We start from the raw sequence: 20,955 nt of genomic DNA, 5'->3' as shown, positions 1-20,955 counted from the left end.
TTGCACGCGAATAAAAACGAGTGTTGCACGACTGTGTTTCCTGCGTTATTCACATTGCATGTGTTTACTCGTTCGCAAATGTAGTACGTACACAGCGAGAACACCTAAATATAATCCAATAAAATTAACCGAAGCGTTTCGCCTACTTTATTAGAGAAAATGTTACCGAAAAAGTACTTCAAAAGATATCTATGTACAGCACAAGTTTCGTGTTTCGAAACACGAAGTTGTGCTGAATTTCACAGCAGCTTTCGCGCAAGCGACAAGTGCTAAATGTGCAGCTCCTCGACAGAGACTCAAAACAAACCCTGAAACCTATAGTAAGCTGCCTCCATGACAGCTTTGGTCGATTACAGCTGAACGAAAGCAAAAATGCACTAGTCCTCTTGCCGATGTTGCGAGAGCGTTGCGGCTCGGCGGCACCCTCACGACTTGCAACGCTCCATGCGGCGGCCGTCGACATTCATCGCTCGCGGTGCCACCAGGAAGGCCACGGTCGGCACACTAGCCATTATATTCTACTACCAACAAAACGGCTTCAGGCAAGTTCTTCATTAGGCATTGCTTGATCGCAGCAATAGGCCCGCAGTTAAGGGACAGCGGGTATGAGACAAAATAAGGTACCAAAATGTAAAATATAAGTTTCTAGCGCGTATGTATTTTTAAAATATATATAAAAAATAACTTTCCTGTTATTTCATTTTATATAAAATCAACCTTTGATTTATCGACCAATGGTGACAGGAGCGGCGATGGATGTAAACATGGCCGATTAGTAATGCTGTTTTTTGAAGTGCAATATTGGAGCTGCCTCTATTTTCTCGCGTCGACATGATGTTTTGGTTAACATAGGCAGGTGATGTGTGCGACCAAGTCATCTACTGATGGTCCAGCCGACAGCGACGGAGCTTTTCGCTACAAGTCTGGTAAGGATCTTTTGTATGGTGAAGAGCAAGCGTAGAGTTCTGCTCTAGCCTAACGGTACTACATGTCAGATCGATCTTTCGGGTCTGATTTGTTTTCCTGTGCTGAAAGGTGCACTGCCCATTTAACATGCTGTGTAGAGCGAGTAGTACCCGAAGTGCCTGTCTGCTTTTTTCGCTCTGTGCAGTTGTTTTAAGCACGTCGTGCTTTTATTTTGAGTTGACAGCGGTGTGCGCTCACTACAACTTGCACATTGAAAAAAAAAAAAGTATGAAAAAGAGACTCGCCACTCCACCGATTTCAAACCGCCTAGCTTAATCAATAATGTAGAAACTGTTACAGTATGAAGCCAATGTAAGCTGTGATACCTCCCAGTTCAGAGGCTTTGGGGACGCATTACTGTACCGTTACACACTGCTACCGTATCCCGTTTCTTCAGCTGTTCTGAGGGTAGCATCTGTCGCTACATTGCTTCTGTGTGTTGCACCTGCCCTTGACACACGTTTCACATTATGTTGTTTTGTTCTGCAGCACTGTAGTTTGAGCGTTTACATTTTGCGCGGCTGTGGTCAACTTAGCAACCAGATTCAGCTGTCGCAAGGAAAATGAACGAAAAGCGTGATCAAAAATAAAGAAGTCAGCACGCTGTCTGTTTTTACGGTAGCGAAGCTAGGATAATGAAGCGCATTTATTTATTCAAGCTCCAAGTCTGTTGTGCTGCATGTTGATGCTCGCAGAGAAATCAGCTGGGTGCCGTATAGTCTGTTTATGTATGCGCCGTCAGCTGTGCAAACTATGCGCACACATTTAAGGTAGAGATTCTTCAAAGGTTTTTCAAAAAGTCTTGCACTACTTTGGAATATCTTGAATAAACCTAATGCAGTGTAGTTCTTTAGCTTTTGACTTAGGTCTTGACATATCTTGCTTTTTTTGTAGAAGGAAAATTTCTTGTGATAGCACACCGCATTTATATGTTACAAATAATGTTTGTGTTAATACCTTGTAACATTTTGTCCCGTAAGTGTTTGATCTCACTAGTCCAACATTAAAGCAATGACACTGATTTGTGCTTGTGTTTAGGGCCCTCAAGGATGATGGAGGGAGCACATGAATTACTACCCCTTTTGCAGGAGAGGCTCATGATATTATCTGGTGAGTGGTTTTTCGTTAGCTTCTTTTTTGTAAACAATCATTGTAAGACCTTGCAGTGACTTATCAAGAGCTTACACTGCAATGTGCATGCAGCCTGCTGTATTGAATGTTAGCAAAACTTCCTTTGTGTCTCTGAAGGGTTTTGTTGAAAGCAATGTTTTTTTTTTCCTGAAACATTTGGGTTATGTAAAAAGTTTCATTGTTGTGACTTTTTGCAACAGAACTAAATGAATTTTTGTAATATGGTAAAGCAAGAAAAAGAAACTGCAGACATCCATGGCTTCTAGCTTTCTGAAATAAAATATTTGCAGCACTCTGAATAACGTTTGCAATTATCTCATAACTTATTGGTTATTGGGGGCTTCTGGAAGCCGTTGCTTGTTGCATTTTAAGCTTGGTGGCATTGTCTTGTAGTTTAGATTCATTAGCAAAGAAAGTTGGGCAAGTTGGTATAGATTCATGGTGGACAACAGTGCTGTGGAACACAAGAGAAAAGGGAAGAAATGGTATGGAGCAAGTGCTGTTGTGTTCCCTTTCTACCTTTTTCTTTTCTGTCTGTGTTCAGCTGCACTACCATGAATAGTTTAGGTTCACTTGCCTCACATGAGCATTCAATGCTGGCTTTCATGTTGCCCATTACTTGTGGAAAATTATAATAGTGTTATTTACTTTGCTCATTTATTCGTGTTGAAAAAACTGCAGATTGGTCTGTCAAAGTTTAGCTCAGGAGGTGCATGGACTTAGATTTCTTGTGCTCTTAGTACTGTGAATGCTGTTTGTGTTCTTTTACATAAGCTAAGAGTTATGTTAAATTGCCTACATGCTTTACAATGGTGCAAAGCATATAGGCAGTTTATTGTTGTTGTCTTTTTTTGCAGGGGGGATAAAAAGAGAGGTGCTTAGTGCGTAGCAAGTGCTACTGTTTGGGAATAGGGGTGCAACAAAAGGAGTTCATTTTTTTAACAGCCCTGGTGGGCAGCCTATATTTGAAAGGTGCACTTGGTTGATGCATGCTGATATGTATTTCACAAATCTGTTTTATAATTATTTACGTCTAGGCAGCAGAAAATGTTTTCTTCACAGCTCCTCTCCTTTTTATAAACTTTGTTGTTGGCTTTACTGATTACATAGCTCACTCAGTACCACAGGAATGGCTGTATTGTGGTCAGGTTAAAAGCAGGAAAATTTTCTGTCATAGGTGCCCTGTTGGTTTCAAAATCTTTATTTTGTAGTGTGGCAACAAAGTTAATGAATTACACTGATGCATATAGTGTTCATTGCATTTCCTTTAAGGTTGGACAGGGTGGAGATACTCCAGATGCTCCAGATACATTCAGCTGTGGCTAACCTGTATGTAGAGTCAATGCTGGAGCATAGCTTGAGTAGTCAGGCATATGGTAGCAGCAGGTGAGCGACATATGCGACAAACCTGCACGTCACTTTATCCACCAATAGTGTTGTCTTCTTGGTTTCCATACTTAGTTGAAACTTCTTATAGCTAGCATTGATGTAGCGAACTGTCTGATCGTTGTCATCTGCTGAGTTAAGTCCACTGCATGACAGAGACCTTTCCCAGTGATATCTAGTTAGCCTTATCCTGTGCCAGCCATGGCACAGTGATTTTTTCAAGCTCATTACTTTGTCTCAGTCCGCCATGCTTGATTATAGTTCCACTCCTATTGTACCTGTACTGTCTCTCTTCACTATGAACAAACTTTTGCTTTCAATGCTGATTCTGCTTAGCTATGCTTGGTGTTTATGTCTACGCTGGTTCTTTTTTCGCTTTTCAGTATGGGCCTTGCCTTGCAAATTTGTTAAGGTATTTCATTCTTTCTGCAGCTCCTTTGTGGCACACTGTAAATGAATGCAAACCTTGCTGATTTTGTTTTCACGGAGTGTGCGGTGAGGGCCAGTTTGTACAGCATGATTTAAAACATAAAAACTGCGTCAGGTACAAGACACAAGCACGTTCGTCCTGTCTGCCTCTCCTCTGTTTCTCACCTCCTGTGCAGTTTTTGTTTTAAATTATTCCATTTTCTCGGCCACCGGAATGGCCCAGTGGTTATGGTGCTCGGCTGCTGACCTGAAAGACGCAGGTTCGATACCGGCCGCGGCGGTCGCATTTTGGTGGAGGAGAAATTCTAGAGGCCCGTGTACTTGGGATATTATTGCATGCTAAAGAACCCCAGGTTGTCAAAATTTTCCGGAGCCCTCCACTACATTGAGTAAGGAAGGACTTTTATCTAGGCTAGTTGGTGCATATCTGAGTGACGGAAACCACAGCATGGAAAGAACGAAGACAAGAAGAAAAGTGCCCGTCCTATGTTGTGTGTACCTTCTTCAGCACCCGTCCTTGTGTGTTCCTTCTTGTCTTCGTTCTTTTCACGTTGTGGTTTCCGTCTCCACTACAGTGCCCCTCATAGCCTGAGTCACTTTCGGACGTTAAACCCCACAAACTAAACTAAACCACACATTTTCTCGTCTTTTTGATTGTGCTGTAGGATTTCCTCTTCCTTTCTGCCGGATTCAGCTGATGGCCTTGGGAACCCCACAAATTACAAACCGATTGAAAGTGCAAGGTCTTCGTTCGTAAATAATTAGTATGGTTCCTGTCCTGTCTTACGTAATGTTCCTTTGGATTTTTGTGCATGGGGAGCTAGATATGTCTTGAAATATATGCTGCTTTGTCTCAATAAAATCGGTAGGGTAGCGCTTGTGTGTGTCCTCTGTTTCATGCATGTCATCTTGTTCCAGCCGTGCTGTTACAACTACGACTCTGGTAGGGCACAAGTCATCAGTTCTGAGCACTCAAATGTCTCGCCCATGTCCATTCCTTTCCTTAACCTTAACCAGGGTTTCGTCCACTCATGTCAGTTATTTAATCCATGCTAGTCTTCTTTGTCTCTTAATTTGACATCGATCGTTTACCTTCCCATCACTCACAGTGCTGTTCTAGTTTCATTTCATGCTTTCCTGATAACTTTTCATGTTGTTCACTTTACCCTTAATGTAGATTAAAGTGTTGGCATTCCTCCAGCTCTAGTGATGTACTTGAGGTGTCAAGGCATTATGATTGCAGGTTGCAAGCTTTCCTGGTGCAGGATTTGTGTCATCTTTCAATATGAAGTTTTGTTAATGGTGCTTTGTTTAATTGGTGTTCTGGAGCTTTAATGCAACAAAAAGCAGAAGATACAATGCTGTATCAGTAGAAGTGAAATTATTTTAAGGCAGCTTTTGTTGTTCATAAATGCAGTCTTTTGACCATTTGCACTTCCCAAGAAATAAATGGGCACACTATTGCTATCATCTGTGAACAGCCACTGCAACTAAAGAAACTAGGACTCTCCATGCACTTATTTGACATGTACTTATTTATCCCGAGGTGAAGGGTAAGGGTATATAGTAGACCTTTTCACGTTTGCCTTTTTGAGCGCAGCCATATTTCCACTGGGCTTTGCTAGAAGCTTTCTGATTGGCGGATTTTATATAGGCATCTACTCCGCATGTGCAGCACAGACGCACGTGCTCTCAATCAAGCTGTAAAGAGTGAAAAGGTCTATACTCTAGCCCATACTGAAGCACGTTTTTTTTCATTACCATGTTTAAACGATGGTTATGGATTTGTTTGCAGTTTGTTCTAGGGTATACTTTTATTGTGTTTATTGGATAGAACATTTACATTTCAGGAATAATTTCACTACCATAGTACAACTGCTTTATATTAAAGGAGTATAGATACCAAAATTTTGGTTACGTGTTTTCTCTGTATTAATTCATAAGACGATAGTATATATGGAATACCACGTGGTAGTCGCCTATGCCCACTTAAAGGAGTATAGACGCCTAGTTTTGGTGGCATGCTTTTTTCTCCACAATGATGCGGAAGATTCTACTACACATGAATAACCATGTGATATTCGCCTACGACCACTTAATAATTTTTAATCGAATTTTTTCTGTCATGCTGTTTGGTTGCGGTTTCAACAGCCGAATGATTGCTGTGACGTCAAAGAGTACTTTTGTGTCACGTGATGCATGGAAAAACATCCATATAATCGCTGCTTCATCGTTTTGATTCACCACAGTGCTGAAGCCAGCCTTCCTCAGGAGCTGGAATGACAATGAATGTAGAAGCAGCGGACAATGAATGTAGAAGCAGCGGTTATATTGCAGTTTTTTTCATGCCTCACATGGCCTGTAAGCACATGTTGACGTCACAGTCTTCATTCGGCTGTTGAAACCGAAACCGAAACAGCACGAGAAAGAAATGTGATTATAAATTATTTTGGGGTCATAGGAGAATACCAGGTGGTAATCCATGTATAATAATGCCTTACGCATCATTACAAACAAAAAACACTCACCCAAAAGTTAGGTGTCTATACGCCTTTAGTAATTTATAATCTGATTTCTTCTCTCACCTGTTTTGCTTTCATTCTCTGTAATGTTAAAGCCAACCTGCGTCAAGAGCTGGATTCATGAAGCAAGAAGCAGTGGTTATATTGTAGTTTTTTTTATTTGCATTATATTTTTCATGCCTCGTGCGACCTGCCATATTTTCTGGTGTATAAGACCCCATATATGCAGGCTTTCAACAAAAGAGTTGCTATTAAAGATGCACCCTTGTATAAGAGCACCTCAGTTACCCAGTTAGAGCAGTGCGACTTAACTATACATGCTTGCCCGACCATCGCGAAATGCTCCGTTCCTATAAGAATTCTCCTTGGCACAAAAAGTGAATCGGCTCATGCTAGCTTGTCTTGGCAGTGTGGGCCGGCGACAAGCGCAGATGTCACCATCTTTTGGCATTTCATGTTACTAATGCTTGGGGCCTCTAAGACGGCCAAGGGTTTCATAATCTTAGAAGTCGTTGCCACCGCCATTTCACAATAAAGTTTACCTATGAATGTTGCATGCAGAGGTCCCCGTATTGAAGTAACACCATGTTACAGCCGTGTGATCGATAGCGATACTTTTTTTTCCCCCTTTTGTGTGGCTCGTTTCATCACAGCTATAGCGCAGTACTTAAGGCTGTCCATTCTAAACGATGAAACAAGCCTGAACATTTCCACACTCGCAAAAAAAGAAAAAACGTATATAAGACGCACTAACAGAATTAACCCCCCCCCCCCCCCCCCCCCCCCCCCAAAAGAAACAGCACGAATAAAACACAAGCCATTTGAAGTCCTTTATGGAAGACACAACTAATATCCCTTTGCCTTTGCCGCTGAGGGCCTTGAAGGCGAAGCCGCTTGTCAGAGACCTTTGGAGTCCAAATGCGCAGCCGTGGAGTACGTGCAAACGCAGTGCCACCCAACGTCAAAAAGTAAAAGCAATAAAAAAATAGATACAGCCAACAATGTTTGAAAACATCTTTTTATAAATATGAAAGGGGTGTCTGGCTTTGCTTTTTCTACGGGTGATTATATTTTATGCCCAGATTTCAAGACAGTAAAAGTGTTGCAGCAACAGCGAGTGCACCTGGCGGCCAAGGCGATACACAATACCTGCTGCTGCTGGTGAGAGTAGCTGTTGCAGTTCTTTTAAGGAAGCAGTTAGAATGAAAAAATTGTCTGAGCAACGAATGAACAGAATACACCACTTTTAAAACACTCACTTCAGCCGCCTCGAGCACAGCAGCTGGTGCTGAGCCTGAACGACAGTTTCACCTTTGGGCTGCACCGTGTAGCTACGTCGCTGCTCCTTTAAGCTTTCGCTCCTTTGGTGAAAAATGGTGCCTTTGCTGGAAAGGCCTTAGAGGAATGCGTGTGACAGGGGTATTAGTTGTGTCTTCCATAAATGACTTCAAATGGCTTGTGCTTTATTCGTGTTGGTTTTTTTTGGGGGGGGGGTTGGTTAAGGCGGTATATTGGAGTAGTTGTAATTTTAGAATGGTTTGTAAATTGATGTTGAAAGTTATTGTGACTTGTTACTTTCTGCTGATAGGATTGGAAAGAGCATCTCTGTAATGCCTAGCTGTGAGCAAGCTCAGTATCCCAAGTGCGTTGGTCATCCCTTTTCTGCTTGCTTCCAGGTGGCCGAGACCTTCGAGGAGGTCCAGTCCTCACCTTCCCAGCTAGGTCTAGACCGGATCGGCTAAAACCGGAAGAAATGCGCAAGGTTTTAACCTACCTGTCTAGCATTCCTTGGTAAGCTCGGTGCACATGTGGCCATCCAGAGTTCTTACTTGTTTGAAAAGTACGCTGTCCGTTCCTAACACTATGCTGCGTGCTTTCTTTCAGTGAGGAAGCTCGGGAACTCGGCTTCTCAGTAGTGATTGACATGCGAGGAGCTACTTGGGCTACAGTGAAACCCATTCTAAAAGTCCTTCAGGCATGTGCCATCCATTATAGCCTCTAGTTATAAAAATGCGGTGCATGGTTTGCATTGTCAGTGCTTACTACTTCTGTTACTGCTGAGCAGAGTTGTTTGAATGTCCCAGCTACACAATATATGTTAGATTATTGAAATGGCCTTTCGTGCTTTTATGCATTTGCTTGTTGTAATGTACGTTGGTATGTTTCTCTGTTCCTGTTTTCAGGAGTACTTTCCTGCAAAGATTCATGCAGCATACATAATAAAACCAGAAAACTTCTGGCAGAAGCAGAGAACAAGCATGGGAAGTTCAAAATACAAATTTGAGGTGTGTAATCCTTTTTCACCTCCGTTATGAATTTTGGACTGTTTTGTTTATCTTAGCTTTTTCAATGTACTTCGTACTCTCAAGAATGCAGTGTTGAATATAAAACTGGCGTCTCTATGAAGAGGCAGTTAGCTTCTTGTTTACTCTAATTTTTCAAGGTCATCAGAACAAACACGTTTTTTTCTCAAGAGCTGTGGCGTGAAGACTGCGAAGGTTATTTTGCTTTGAATCAAAGAAAAATATTGGGTAAAGCGTCTTGTTATAGCTACGTGACATCATTGGGACCTTTTGTTAATTAGCGTTTGTTGTTTTAAAATGCTTGCTAATGTAGTTTATGAAACACTAGATGTTCGGAGCTGCAGTCTTTTTCGGTTGATTGGTGTTTGATGCTTGATGACTAGCGTCCACTAAGAGCATGCTTATACCATAGTTTTCAACTTAAGTTAGGCAACGCGTGAAAAATATTAGAAGCCAATAGCATGCTCTGTTTACTTTTGTCCATGCCTGTACAAGTGATCTAATGCACTAATGTTATTTTTTGTATTGTGAGTGAAAATTGCTGTTCGCTGCTTTTTAATTCAAATATGCATGTTAGACTGCAAACATTTTTGTAAAAAATATGTGTGATTTCTTGCAGACTAATTTGATCTCCCCAGAAGCACTCTCAAAATACATTGATCCATCTCAGCTAACAGCAGACCTGGATGGGACGTTACCTTATGACCATGGCCAGTGGCTGGAACTTAGAATGGTGAGAGGGCTTATTAATCACTTCACACCAGAACCTGCCACTGGTTGAATTGGCATTGGCTCTGGTGCATGTGCTGCAAACTTGGATGAGCCTATCAAAAAAGAATGGTGGTGCTATCCTTCTTTCTTATCTTTGTGTTTGTCCAGATATGGTTTGTGCTGTCTAGCTTTGCTTGGACTTCACCTTGAGGGTTATCTACTGGTGACTTCTGATTCTTTTAGTACGCATTTCACATGGGTGTGTATTGCCTTGAAACATTTTCTTGCTACCAGAAATTCTTGTTTTTGTCTGTTATCATGCCTGACAAGAAATCTAGTTGTGCTCACTAGCAGGTTCATTCGCTACAGCCTCCAACATTTCAACATATGCCGAGGAACTCCCCCCTCCTCGTCACAGTCTCTCATTACAAGCATCGCAATCCACTTTTTACACAGGATGTGGCGCCCTCTTGGGAGTGAGTGAAAACTGGCGAGGTTCCTTGCCACCGATTTGTCAATTTTTCGCGCATTGCCTAACCTCTGACCCAACTGACTAAGGCAGATGTGCCATTTAAGTGGAAAGTGCCGCAAACGGAAGCCTTCAAGGAACTTCAATGTCGTGTACAGTCCCCTTCCAGTCCTTCCAGTCCTCGGGCACTTTGATGAAAATGCTGAGACTGAAATCTATGCTGGTGCAAGCGGTGTGGGCCTAGGCACCGTCCTCGTTCGGAAAAGCTACAGGCTGGAGAAAGTAATGGGAGACAAAAAATAGCGATAAAAGTGATGTTTTTATGACACGAAACACACAGTACCTTTCATAGTTTCTTTGGACTGTTAAAGGCTCAGTAGGAGTATAGACACCTAACTTTGCATGCGTGTTTGCTTCTTTGTAATGATGCGTAACGCATTATTATACATGGATTACCACGTAGTATTCTCATACGACCGCTGAATAATTTATAATCGAATTTATTTCTTGTGTTGTTTCGGTTTCGGTTGCAAAGCTGAACGGTGGCTGTGATATCAGAGAGTGGTTATAGGTCACGTGAGGCATGAAAAAACTGCAATATAATCGCTGCTACTACATTCGTTGTCATTCCAGCTCTTGAGGAAGGCTGGCTTCAGCACTGTGGTGAATGAAAACGATGAAGCAGCGATTATATCGGCATTTTTCCATGCCTCACGTGACATAAAACCAATACCACTCTTTGACATCACAGAGATCTTTCGGTTGTTGAAACCGAAACAGTGTGACAGAAAAATTTGATTATAAATTATTTAGCGATCATAGGCGAATGCCACATGGTGATGCCACATGGTGATTCATGCATAGTAGTGTCTTCCGCGTCATTGTAGAGAAAAAACATGCCACTAAAGTTAGGTGTCTGTCTTCCTTTATTTATTTTCAGGTGATGTGTGTACTGTATTTACTTGCATAATTTTCTCCTTTGCGTAATTTGCACACCCCTAATTTATTACCTGTTTTTATAGAAAATAACTTTTACTTCGCATATTTTACGCTCCCTACTGCACCAGACCGCCATCATGCACACGGGAGCACGCAAGGTAGTCTTGCGAAGATCGGCACGGCCGCATTGTCATGTGCAGCTGCGAAAGGTGTTAGTTAGGGCGAACGTTTACCCGGCGCAGTTGCGCTGGCAAGCGCTTTTCCGTACAAACAGTTGCGCATACGCCGCAGTCCGAAACTACTGAACCGTTTGCTATTCGGTTTGTCGTTACTCAATCGGGCTGCACATGAGAGCACAGTTTGTTTTATTGCTTGTTATCTCCATTTGCCCCTGACTTTTTATTTTGTTTGCCAGTGAGGGGTGCGAGTGGGGGGGGGGGGGGGGGGGGAATCGATGTATAGGTGGCAATATACAGTATGATTGTGCGTTGTGACCTTTGTAGTTCTTTAGAACGTGGTCAGAAAATTTTTGCATAATGTGCACACTTCCTTTTTGAAGTCTTAATTTAAAGAAAAGTGCACAAATTATCCGAGTAAATACGGTACTCTCTTGCGCCTGTGTCATTTGTCAGTTTTTAAGCGAAAGCTTCACTATGTTTGGCAAAGCCGATTTCGCCTTGCATTGCCGGTTGACCTTCAAGTGAGCCAGAGGTCAAATGTGGCTATAGGCCTTACCATATCTAGTCCACCATGGTGTCGCACCACTTGACCTTTGACTGACCTTTCGATTTGCCGGTAGAGGGCGGTAAAATAGTCACATGACAATCGCATGATGTCACATAAGAGAAACTGCTATTGTGATGTCAGTCTGGGGGAATATATTGGCCGGAGTATTCACTGGGTGACCAACCTCTTGTGATAAACAAAACTAATTTAACTGCTACCTACCAGGTTGGCAGGGTGGGCCCGCTGCCTATCCAGTGTGCGGAACGCACTCAACATTACAGACACCACGTCTAGTTGCCCGATACACCACAGCTTTCGCTCTCTAACCAGGTTCAGCAGTAGTTATACCGCAGCTAATTTTTTTTCAAGCAGTGCTGTTTTGTTGAGTGGCTCGTGACCACCTGTGGTGTGTCTGAATGGAATCTTTTTCTTGCAGGCTCTGGAAAAATTCTTGTGGAAAACAAGTGAGATGCTGGAGCGTCTGGAGATGATGAAGGAGGACCTTGTGAGCACAAAGTTTGCTGAAGATGTGACGGGGGCCAAGCGTATGATTGAGGACCAACCTCAATGCCAAGAAGCGTGTGTTACAGATCCCTGTGGATGAAGTCGATTTGGAAGGCCAGCAAGTACTGCACAGGTGCACCCACATTGTCTAGTCTCTTGCTGTGACTGCCCGGTGTGCGTTTGACGTGTCGTGGAAATTGCATTACATGGATTTTGTGCCCTAAAGGTGCTCTTGAGTGTACAGAAAAAATTTGTTTTGGGAATTGTAGCCTTCATATTCACTGCGCATATGCAGTGTGCATGGGTGTTAGATTACTGCTGCTCGATTTGTTTCAGTGACAGCAATCCCAGAGAGCTGTTGTGGGCTTTACCTGGTGTCTTGTGGTTATGATAATGTAGTGTCTGTTATGTGTGTTAGTACTTAGGTATGTTCAGGTACTTCTAAATTGTTTGCGTCAGCCAGTAGAGGATGAATGGTTTTAGTGAAGGCATACTGAAACCAGGTAGCTTAGTCAAGCTCCTCATACCTCGTCACATGAAGAGGCACTGGCCTCTCTATGTGTCTCCTTGCTGATTCAGTTTCACCATTTTTAACTGTGTGAATATGTCTGCTATCATGCTTCGAGACACATGCTGTCAGAGCAAGGAGTCATGATGTCATGTGACTACAGCACGGAAGTTTGACAACAAAAAAAGCCTTGTTTTGCCAGTGCTTTTAATGCGATTGCATTAGAGGTCCCACTCATGTGAAATACTGGTGTCCGTCCATCTGTCACTAAAGAGCTGGTGAAAGTTAAATTAATTCAAAAGATAAATTAATTCAATTAAATTCAGTGCAATTGCCATCTCCCCACCATGGCACTGCGCATCTGTCCATTGATTGAGAGATACACAGCCTTCTAAAGAACTCTCTGTTAAGAAATGAGCCTTACATCAAGAGCTCGGAAAGAGCAGCCTGGGTCTTACACGCCCCACTGGTGGCTGTGTTCGGAGCATTCACCTGGCCATAGCAGTGGCATATCACTAACCTCTGCACCACTGCGCTAATAGTTGTACGAGGACTCCTCGTGATCTATTTATCTATGAAAGAGGAGGAATACTTGCGCAGGAGGGATCTCTAATGCTATCGCATTGGGCTCTTAAGGGTAGGTCAAGTGCCACTTTTCTGCTTGTAGTCTGAGGGATGTACTACCAGTGCATGATATGCTTTGGGTTTAAGTCTCAGTTGGCAAAGCAAGATCCATTTTCACACAGTGTGATAGAGTGATGCTTATCCCGTGTTTGACAGGTTGGGTGTGAGCAGTGGGGGCAGTGGGAGCAGTGACTCGGGCTACTCAGGCGGGGGTGACCCGGCAGGGCCCCAGGTGGGCCGGCTGCTGGAGAGCCTACGGTTGGCCCGGCAACATGTACTGCAGCTGTGGCATGTGCGCAAGGTGCAGCTGGACCAAGCCCTGCAGCTGAGCCTCTACCAGCAGGATGCCCACAAGGTGAGTGGTTCTGTCCAGGAGCACTGAACTTCATGGTTGCTTTTTCGTGCCTTACCCTGGTGATTGACTCAAACAAGCACTATATTTGCTTTGCGCATATTGTTGCCATAAAAGTTTACAAATAGAGGGGGTCAGGTGCTCGCAGTTTGCATATGCATCATGGAACCCTGCACTTGTGTGCACATCATAGTGTGTTCTAAATTACGGGCTGCATTTTCCACAGCATGGGAGAACAAAGGTTGTTTACAGCTCCTGATTGATTGAGAGCCCTTTATTTTGAGAGACGGCAAGGCCACTGTGGGGGGAAATGGGAAAGAACGTTAGTCACACTCGAGGTCTGAGTCTGTGTATTATCCATTTTGCTATGGCTCGACCTGATCTAAGGGGCTTTATTGGCACCCCTATACTGCCTTGATCAGGCCGCTTTGGCTCCCATACGCAGCAGATAGGAGCTGTGTGTTGTTATCGACGAGCAGCACGGTATGGTAATCTATATGCTGGAGGTATTGAATGGCCATTCTCACAGTTTCAAATGCTGTACATTGCCAGGGTAAATGGGTAAGGCCCGCGCAGCAGTGGATCTCGCAGTGCGAACACATCACCGTGGCGATGTCGGGCCGTGGCCATTTCGCCAGAGTATATGACATACAGTCAAACCGACTTATAACAATACCGCTTTTAACAATATATCGGATATAACAATGGACAGCTGCGGCACCGTCACCTTTGCAATGTGCTCTATGGTAAAATAAACCGCTTATAACAATGCTATCATACTAGATTGTCGGTTACAACAATTAAATGTAGTCATTTGGAGCCAACCCTCAAAGAAAAAAAACTCGCAAACGCAGCTACCACGCCAGCCAAACTACGCTTACGGAGCAAAAAAACGCGTGCGCGTATGTGGAGCCGCCCGCACAGCGGCCACAGCGGCTGCGAAAAGGTCACGTGACGACGCATACGTGGCGAGGCGCATGGGGTGAGCCGGAGAAGCTTGTATGACTCGGAGGAGGAGAAAAGACGGGCACTTTCCTCTGGGCAGAGGTGGAGAGGGTAGGGAGGCGCTTCCTTTTGTTGCTTTTGTATCCGCGCGGGGAGCAGTCCATTCTGAGGGTGCGCCGCCCGCTGAAAACGCGTCACGGCATTTCAGCGTGGGCTGCCCCATCTTTCCCACTTTCTTTGGCTCCTGCTTCACAAGCTGCATGTGTTCCAAGGGCAGTGTACTGGTTCTGCAAGCCCATTGGATTCCTCCCCAGAGTTCAACAATTGACGATTCTCCTTCAGGAAGCGCGGCCAGTGTGGCTCTACTGGATCAACTGCTGCAGAAGAGAGAGCGAGCGGCAATATTTATTTATTTATTTATTTAGGACATACTGCAGGCCCAGTGAAGAGCCCTGGCAGGAGGGGCACAATAAACACAATACAAAAAAGCACAAAACAAAAATCAATGAATGGCCTGTTCAATGGCATCAACGTCAACTGTTGATGATGGTGGTAACTGATTCCACTCGGTAATGGTGCGGGGAAAAAAAGAGAATTTGAATATGTTAGTTCTGGCAAAGTAAGGTTTTAACGATTCAGTGTGTCTGTTTCTTGTTGACCTGGACGTTATCGGTTGGAGATACAAATCTTTGGAAACGAAGCGGAACATTTTGAGGGAGCACCGAGGTGGTGAAAAAGTGTGCAACTTAGTACGCAAGTGCGGCCTGTCACAGCCGACGGTTTCAACCATAATCCGCAACGCGCTCAAGATGACTTAAAACGAATGCCATGCTAGTGCTGGCCATGCTATGGAGGACGGCCGGTAGAGGATTCGGCATGGTGCCTACAATGACGTGGAGAAGGCACTGTATCAGTGGTTCCTTAGCGCATGTGCTATGAACTTGCCAATTAGTGGCCCGATTTTAGCGGAGAAGGTGAAGCACTTTGTGTATCTCCTTCAAAACACCGATTTCCAGCCTGGTGGTGGCTGGATTCAGCGCTTCAAGGAGAGGCACGGAATCGTCTACAAGGCAGTCGTGGGCGAGGCAGTGTCGCTCGATGTCGACGCTGGACGGAAGTGGTTGGAAGAGACACTGCCGTGCATCCGCGAAGCATATGCAGACCGGGACTTGTACAATGGTGACGAGAAAGGGCTATTCTTCCAAATGCTTCCGTCGAAGACGCATGCACTCAAAGGCGATCCCTGTAAGGGCGGCAAGCAGAGCAAATTGCGGGCGACCGTTTTCCTCTGTGCGAATATGGACGGCAGCGACAAGTGCCCCGCCTTCGTAATTGGAAAATATAGGAATCCCCGCTGTTTCCGTGGTGCTGCGAGGATTCCAGTTCGTTAACGTCATAATAAGAAAGCGTGGATGACGCGTGAACTTTTCCGCGAGTGGCTGTGCGAGTTCGATCAGCGGATGCAGCATGAAGGCAGGAATGTGGCGTTGGACCTTGATAACTAACTGTACTGCACACCAGACTGCCCAGAAGCTGTCGCATGTGAAAATTTTCTTCCTGCCGCCGAACACGACTGCAGGCTTTGCAGCCCATGGACGCAGGCGTGATTGCGTGCTTCAAGGCATTGTATCGCCAGCGTGTGTTGAGCAGGCTTGCTCTTAACCTGGACATTGCTGTGCGTGAATGCCGACCCGCTCCAGACTTTAAGATTTCACTCCTGATGGCTGTTCAATTCATTTTTTGGGCATGGGCAGAAGTCAGCTCCTCCACCGTCATGAATTGCTTCCGAAAAGCGGGCTTCGCCGGGGATATCAGTGACGCGGAGTGTCGCGAAGCTCCTGCTGATGGAGCGATTACAGAACTTTGGTCTACGGTGCGCGGTGATGACGGCGACGCGGAAGGGCTTGAGGAATTCTTGCACGCCGACGATGCAGTCACCACAAATGAAGAATTGACTGATGAGGCGATCGTTGCAGCAGTCACCGGCACGGAAGACGATGACAGCAGCGATGACAAAGATGAACCGGAACCTGCACAAGTTGTCTCTCATCAGGAGGCCTGAAGAATGATCGAGTCCCTGCGAGAGTTCATTTTTGCAAAAAAGTTTTTCACTCGGACATGTCCAACATTTGGATGCCCTCCAGAACGATGTCAGCAAGATTGCCGCGAAACAGTCGAAACTCACCGATTACGGGTTTGTTTCAGCAAAGAAGTGAGAAGTGCAAGCTATTTTGCCCTATTTAAATGCTTTCAAATTTTCACGTTTTCTTTGTTTTTTTCGGGAACTAGGGGATTTTTCAAGCTGAGAGGCAGCCGCAGCAACCTCGTATTTTTTACAATGCCCCTTTCGGTGCCACCAAAATGATGCCTCGGCGGAGGTCGCATGTCACTTGCCGTCCGTGACCCCTCTTTGCAGTTGTTATGCTTTTTTTCGTGCAACCCGTTTATAACAATTATCGGTTATAACAATGGAATTTTTGTGGCACTTGAACATTGTTATAAGTGGACTCGACTGTATATGCGGAGTCGGCATAAACCTTATTGATGAAGACCTCTTGGGAACGTGTAAGGCGGCTCTTGCACGAAAGAGGACCGGTGTAATAAGTTCTTTCTATGCAGGGACGACTTGAAGTACGGAAAGACGCACCGGCATACAGTAAAACACGGACATATCGAACTCTAGGGGGCTCATGAAATAGTTCAGTATATCCATAATTCGATACAGTATATAAAAAATGCCACTTAATACGCTTATCTGTAACTTGAAAGAAAAAATGCATTGCACTCTCTCTACTGACGCGCTTTTTTCAGCGACATGCCACCCACCGCTGTGCTGGCAGCACACCACTCGCTAGGCCTTGCTATAGCTAACCTGCTTAGCATCGAAGCCGCACCGGACATTTGTCTGAAACTAGCCACTGGCTGTCAAAAGATGTCTAATCCTGTTGCCAGTGTACTATAAAAGGAATAATTGCTCATTATAAAATTCAGGTACAGTTGGGTTTTGCAACAATAAGGCAGCAAAGCACGAGAAACATCCTAGGCGAGGGCTGCCTCTAGTCTTTAACCTTTTGAAGGTTTTTCCCATATATGTATGGCGGCAATTTTCTGTCCTGCAAGGTCTTTGCCGAACGGGTTCGGTTTCGACCCTCTGTTTGAAATTTTGCGCCATAATGACGATGCATGCTCACTGGGAGGTGCTGCCACCTCTTAGGACTTACAAGAAGCGTTTGAAATTTGTGCTACCTTCTTGCGGAGATAAACAACTGATTTCTAGCTTCAGCGCGTCGCGCAGACTACAGCAACACCCCTTTTGCGGTTTCGGTTTCGCCGCGTGATCGCAATGGAGTCGCACGAAACGTGAGTTCTCTCTTTGTCGGCACTCTCTTGCAGGGGCGGCAGAAGTTGATTTCTATCTTGATTGGCACTGCTCTTAGCTTGTTTATCACCGCCGCTTGCGAGGTATTCTCGCTTTCTGCGTCAACGCGGTTTCGGTTCCTTCGTGTGATCACAATAGAGCCGCGTGAAGCACGTGTTTTCTTTTTGTCAGCACTCTCTTGCTGGGCCAGCAGAAGTTGATTTCTATCTTGATTGGCGCTGCTCTTAGCTTGTTTATCACTGCCGCTAACGAGGTATTCTCGCTCTCCTTGTTTACCGAGTTTCCGTTGAGTTCTTCAGATGCACGGCAAAGTGGCGATATGGCCGAACGCACTGCCCGTTCTCTTGACACCGACGGCAATGACTCTTCCGACTCTGATTTCACTCCATTCACCGAGTCTGAATCAGAAAAAAGTTTTTCTTCAGAAGAGGACAGCTCATCTTCGGACGATGAATTGCATTCAACCAGTTCGACCTCCGACCTCAGCGCAGCCGCAACATCTCGAAAGCGGGCAGTTTGCGACGACACCCAGTGGGACACAGGTGATTTTTCGCCATCTCTTTTTACCTTTGACAACTCGCAATCAGGGCAGGTTGCGGCCTCTCTGCTCCTGCCAGAAGCAAGTGAATTGGATTATTTCCAATTGTTTTTCGATGAAGAACTTGTGTCGCTCATCGTCACCGAAATGAACAAGTATGGGAGTGAAAAAGCAGGCGCATGTCACTCCGTCGCATCGCAACTCAGAGCCTGGGCGGCCATGGACCTCCCGGAGCTTTACTGCTTTTTGGCAATAGAGCTGCTTATGGGCCTGGCGCGGAAAAACACCCTGCGGGACTATTGGTCGACGGACCCAATGCTGGTGACCCCTTTTTTTCGGGTGATTTTTTTCTGTGAACCGCTTTGTTCTTCTGCTGCGCGTTCTGCACTTCAGTTCAATAACGGAGCAATCCGATCGCCTAAGGGCTATCAGACCGGTCATGGAGGCCATTCAGGAAAAATTTTCCAGACTTTTTCTTCTATACCAAGATTTATGCATAGATGAATCTCTGATGCCTTGGAGAGGCCGCCTTTCATTCCGGCAGTAAATACCATCCAAAAGACACCGGTTCGGAGTGAAGGATGTTCATGATGTGTGACGTGAAGACCGGTTATGTACTGAGGTTTCAAGTTTATACAGGAGCTACAGTTAGCCTGGCCAAAAGAAAGGGGCTTGGTTATGCGGCTCTGTTGTTGCTGACCTGGCAGGCTTTCTTTGAAAAGGGCACTCTCTGTTTGTGGACAATTGGTACATAAGCTCAGTGCTCTTTGAATTTCTGCAGAGCAACAGAAAAATGCATGCGGAACTGCACGTATCAACAGGAAGGGCCTACCCTCTTTCAAAAAGAAGTTGAAGAAGGGTGAAATACCAAGCTTCTACACAAACACTCTGCTTGCCTTGAAATGGTGCGACAAGTGCGAAGTCACTATGTTGACAACAATGCTTGGACCGGAGATGCAAGATTCCGATAAGGTGGACAGAGTGACCAGAGAAAGAAAAAAAGCCTGCATGTGTACTTGAGTACACGAAGAAAATGGGACTCGTCGACAGAGTAGACATGCAGCTGAGCTTCAGTGAAAGCATCAGGAAAACTCTGAAGTGGAACAAGAAGTTCTTTTTTCACCTGCTCGACATGACACTGCTGAACGCATTTATTCTCTACCACGAGAGAACTGGCACCCCGGTAAAGCTTGCTGTGTTTAGAAAGAGAGTTGCTACCCAAATATTGGAACTGTACCAAACCCAAATCCAATGACCAAGGTACGGAAGGCAAACCACAGATAACCCGCTGCGACTGACAGCGCGCCGCTTCCCAGGGAGGGTGCCTCAGACCTCTGCCCAAGGCAGCCGCACGCAGAGAAGATGTCGTGTGTGCCAACACAACTCGTTGCTCCAAGAGGAGAACAGACACACGTTTTAGGTGTGCAGACTGCGACAAGGCGCTGTGAATAGACCCGTGTTTCAAGGAGTACCACACTCTGAAATACTACTGAACATTTTGCAGTTCTGAGTGATGCCGACACCAAAATACTGTTCTTAATTTTTTTTACTATTTATTCCCGACTTTATACATTTTGTACATTCAAGATCCGCAATTCGACCCTCAAAGGGTTTAGTAGTTAGGTTTGCTTCACTGCATGGCCACCCTCAAACACTACCCAGGTTAACCTCGTCAACTGGTTTCACCGCACTAACGATTCCAGCAGGTGCCCAAGGCCGTTCAGCCGACCTGTTTCCATGAGCGAAAAGTAATCGAAGAGTGCTATTACGAGAAACTCCACTTGCAGCGAATGGCGCACAGTTCTATACAGTCGAGTCCACTTATAACAATGTTCAAGTTCCACGAAAATTCCATTGTTATAACCGATAATTGTTATAAACGGGTTGCACGAAAAAAAGCATAACAATTGCAAAGAGGGGTCACGGATGGCAAGTGACATGCGAGCTCCGCTGAATCATCGTTTTGGTGGCACCGAAAGGGGAATTGTAAGAAATACGAAAAGGTTGCTGCGGCTGCCTCTCGGCTTGAAAAATCCCTTAGTGCCCGAAAAAAACAACAAAGAAAACATGAAAACTTGAAAGCATTTAAATAGGGCAAAATAGCTTGCATTTCTCACTTCTTTGCTGAAACAAACCCGTAATCAGTGAGTTTTGACTGCTTCGCGGCAATCTTGCTGACATCGTTCTGGAGGGCATCCAAATGTTGGACATGTCCAAGTGAAAGGTTTTTTGCAAAAATGAAGTCCCGCAGGGACTCGATCATTCTTGAGGCCTCCTGATGAGAGACAACTTGTACAGGCTCCGGTTCATCTTCGTCATCGCTTGCTGTCATCGTCTTCCGCGCCGGTGACTGCTGCAATGATTGCCTTGTCAGTCTATTCTTCGTTTGTGGTGACTGCATCGTCGGCGTGCAAGAATTCTTCAAGCCCTTCCGCGTCGCCGTCATCACCGCGCACCGTAGACCAAAGTTCTGTAATCGCTCCATCGGCAGGAGCTTCGCGACACTCCGCGTCACTGATATCC

The 20,955-nt window shown here is 44.9% G+C and overlaps 1 protein-coding gene across 1 annotated transcript in view; it reads left to right on the top strand.

The window, feature by feature from the left end:
- Positions 1-742: 742 nt before the first annotated feature.
- LOC144113091 (kalirin-like) overlaps positions 743-20,955 on the top strand; it is a gene marked incomplete in the record, with an annotated part of 253,434 nt that continues 233,221 nt past the window's right edge. The window contains 9 exon segments of the mRNA XM_077646013.1: positions 743-926; positions 2,005-2,076; positions 8,111-8,225; positions 8,319-8,409; positions 8,618-8,719; positions 9,357-9,470; positions 12,019-12,141; positions 12,143-12,219; positions 13,375-13,573. Of these exon segments, the coding sequence (XP_077502139.1) occupies positions 860-926; positions 2,005-2,076; positions 8,111-8,225; positions 8,319-8,409; positions 8,618-8,719; positions 9,357-9,470; positions 12,019-12,141; positions 12,143-12,219; positions 13,375-13,573 (960 nt within the window).

Source organism: Amblyomma americanum, chromosome 1, assembly GCF_052857255.1.
Source record: "Amblyomma americanum isolate KBUSLIRL-KWMA chromosome 1, ASM5285725v1, whole genome shotgun sequence".
NCBI lineage: Eukaryota > Metazoa > Arthropoda > Arachnida > Ixodida > Ixodidae > Amblyomma > Amblyomma americanum.
The sequence above is the reverse complement of the archived record's forward strand: the minus strand, read 5'-3'. Positions and strand labels throughout refer to the sequence as shown.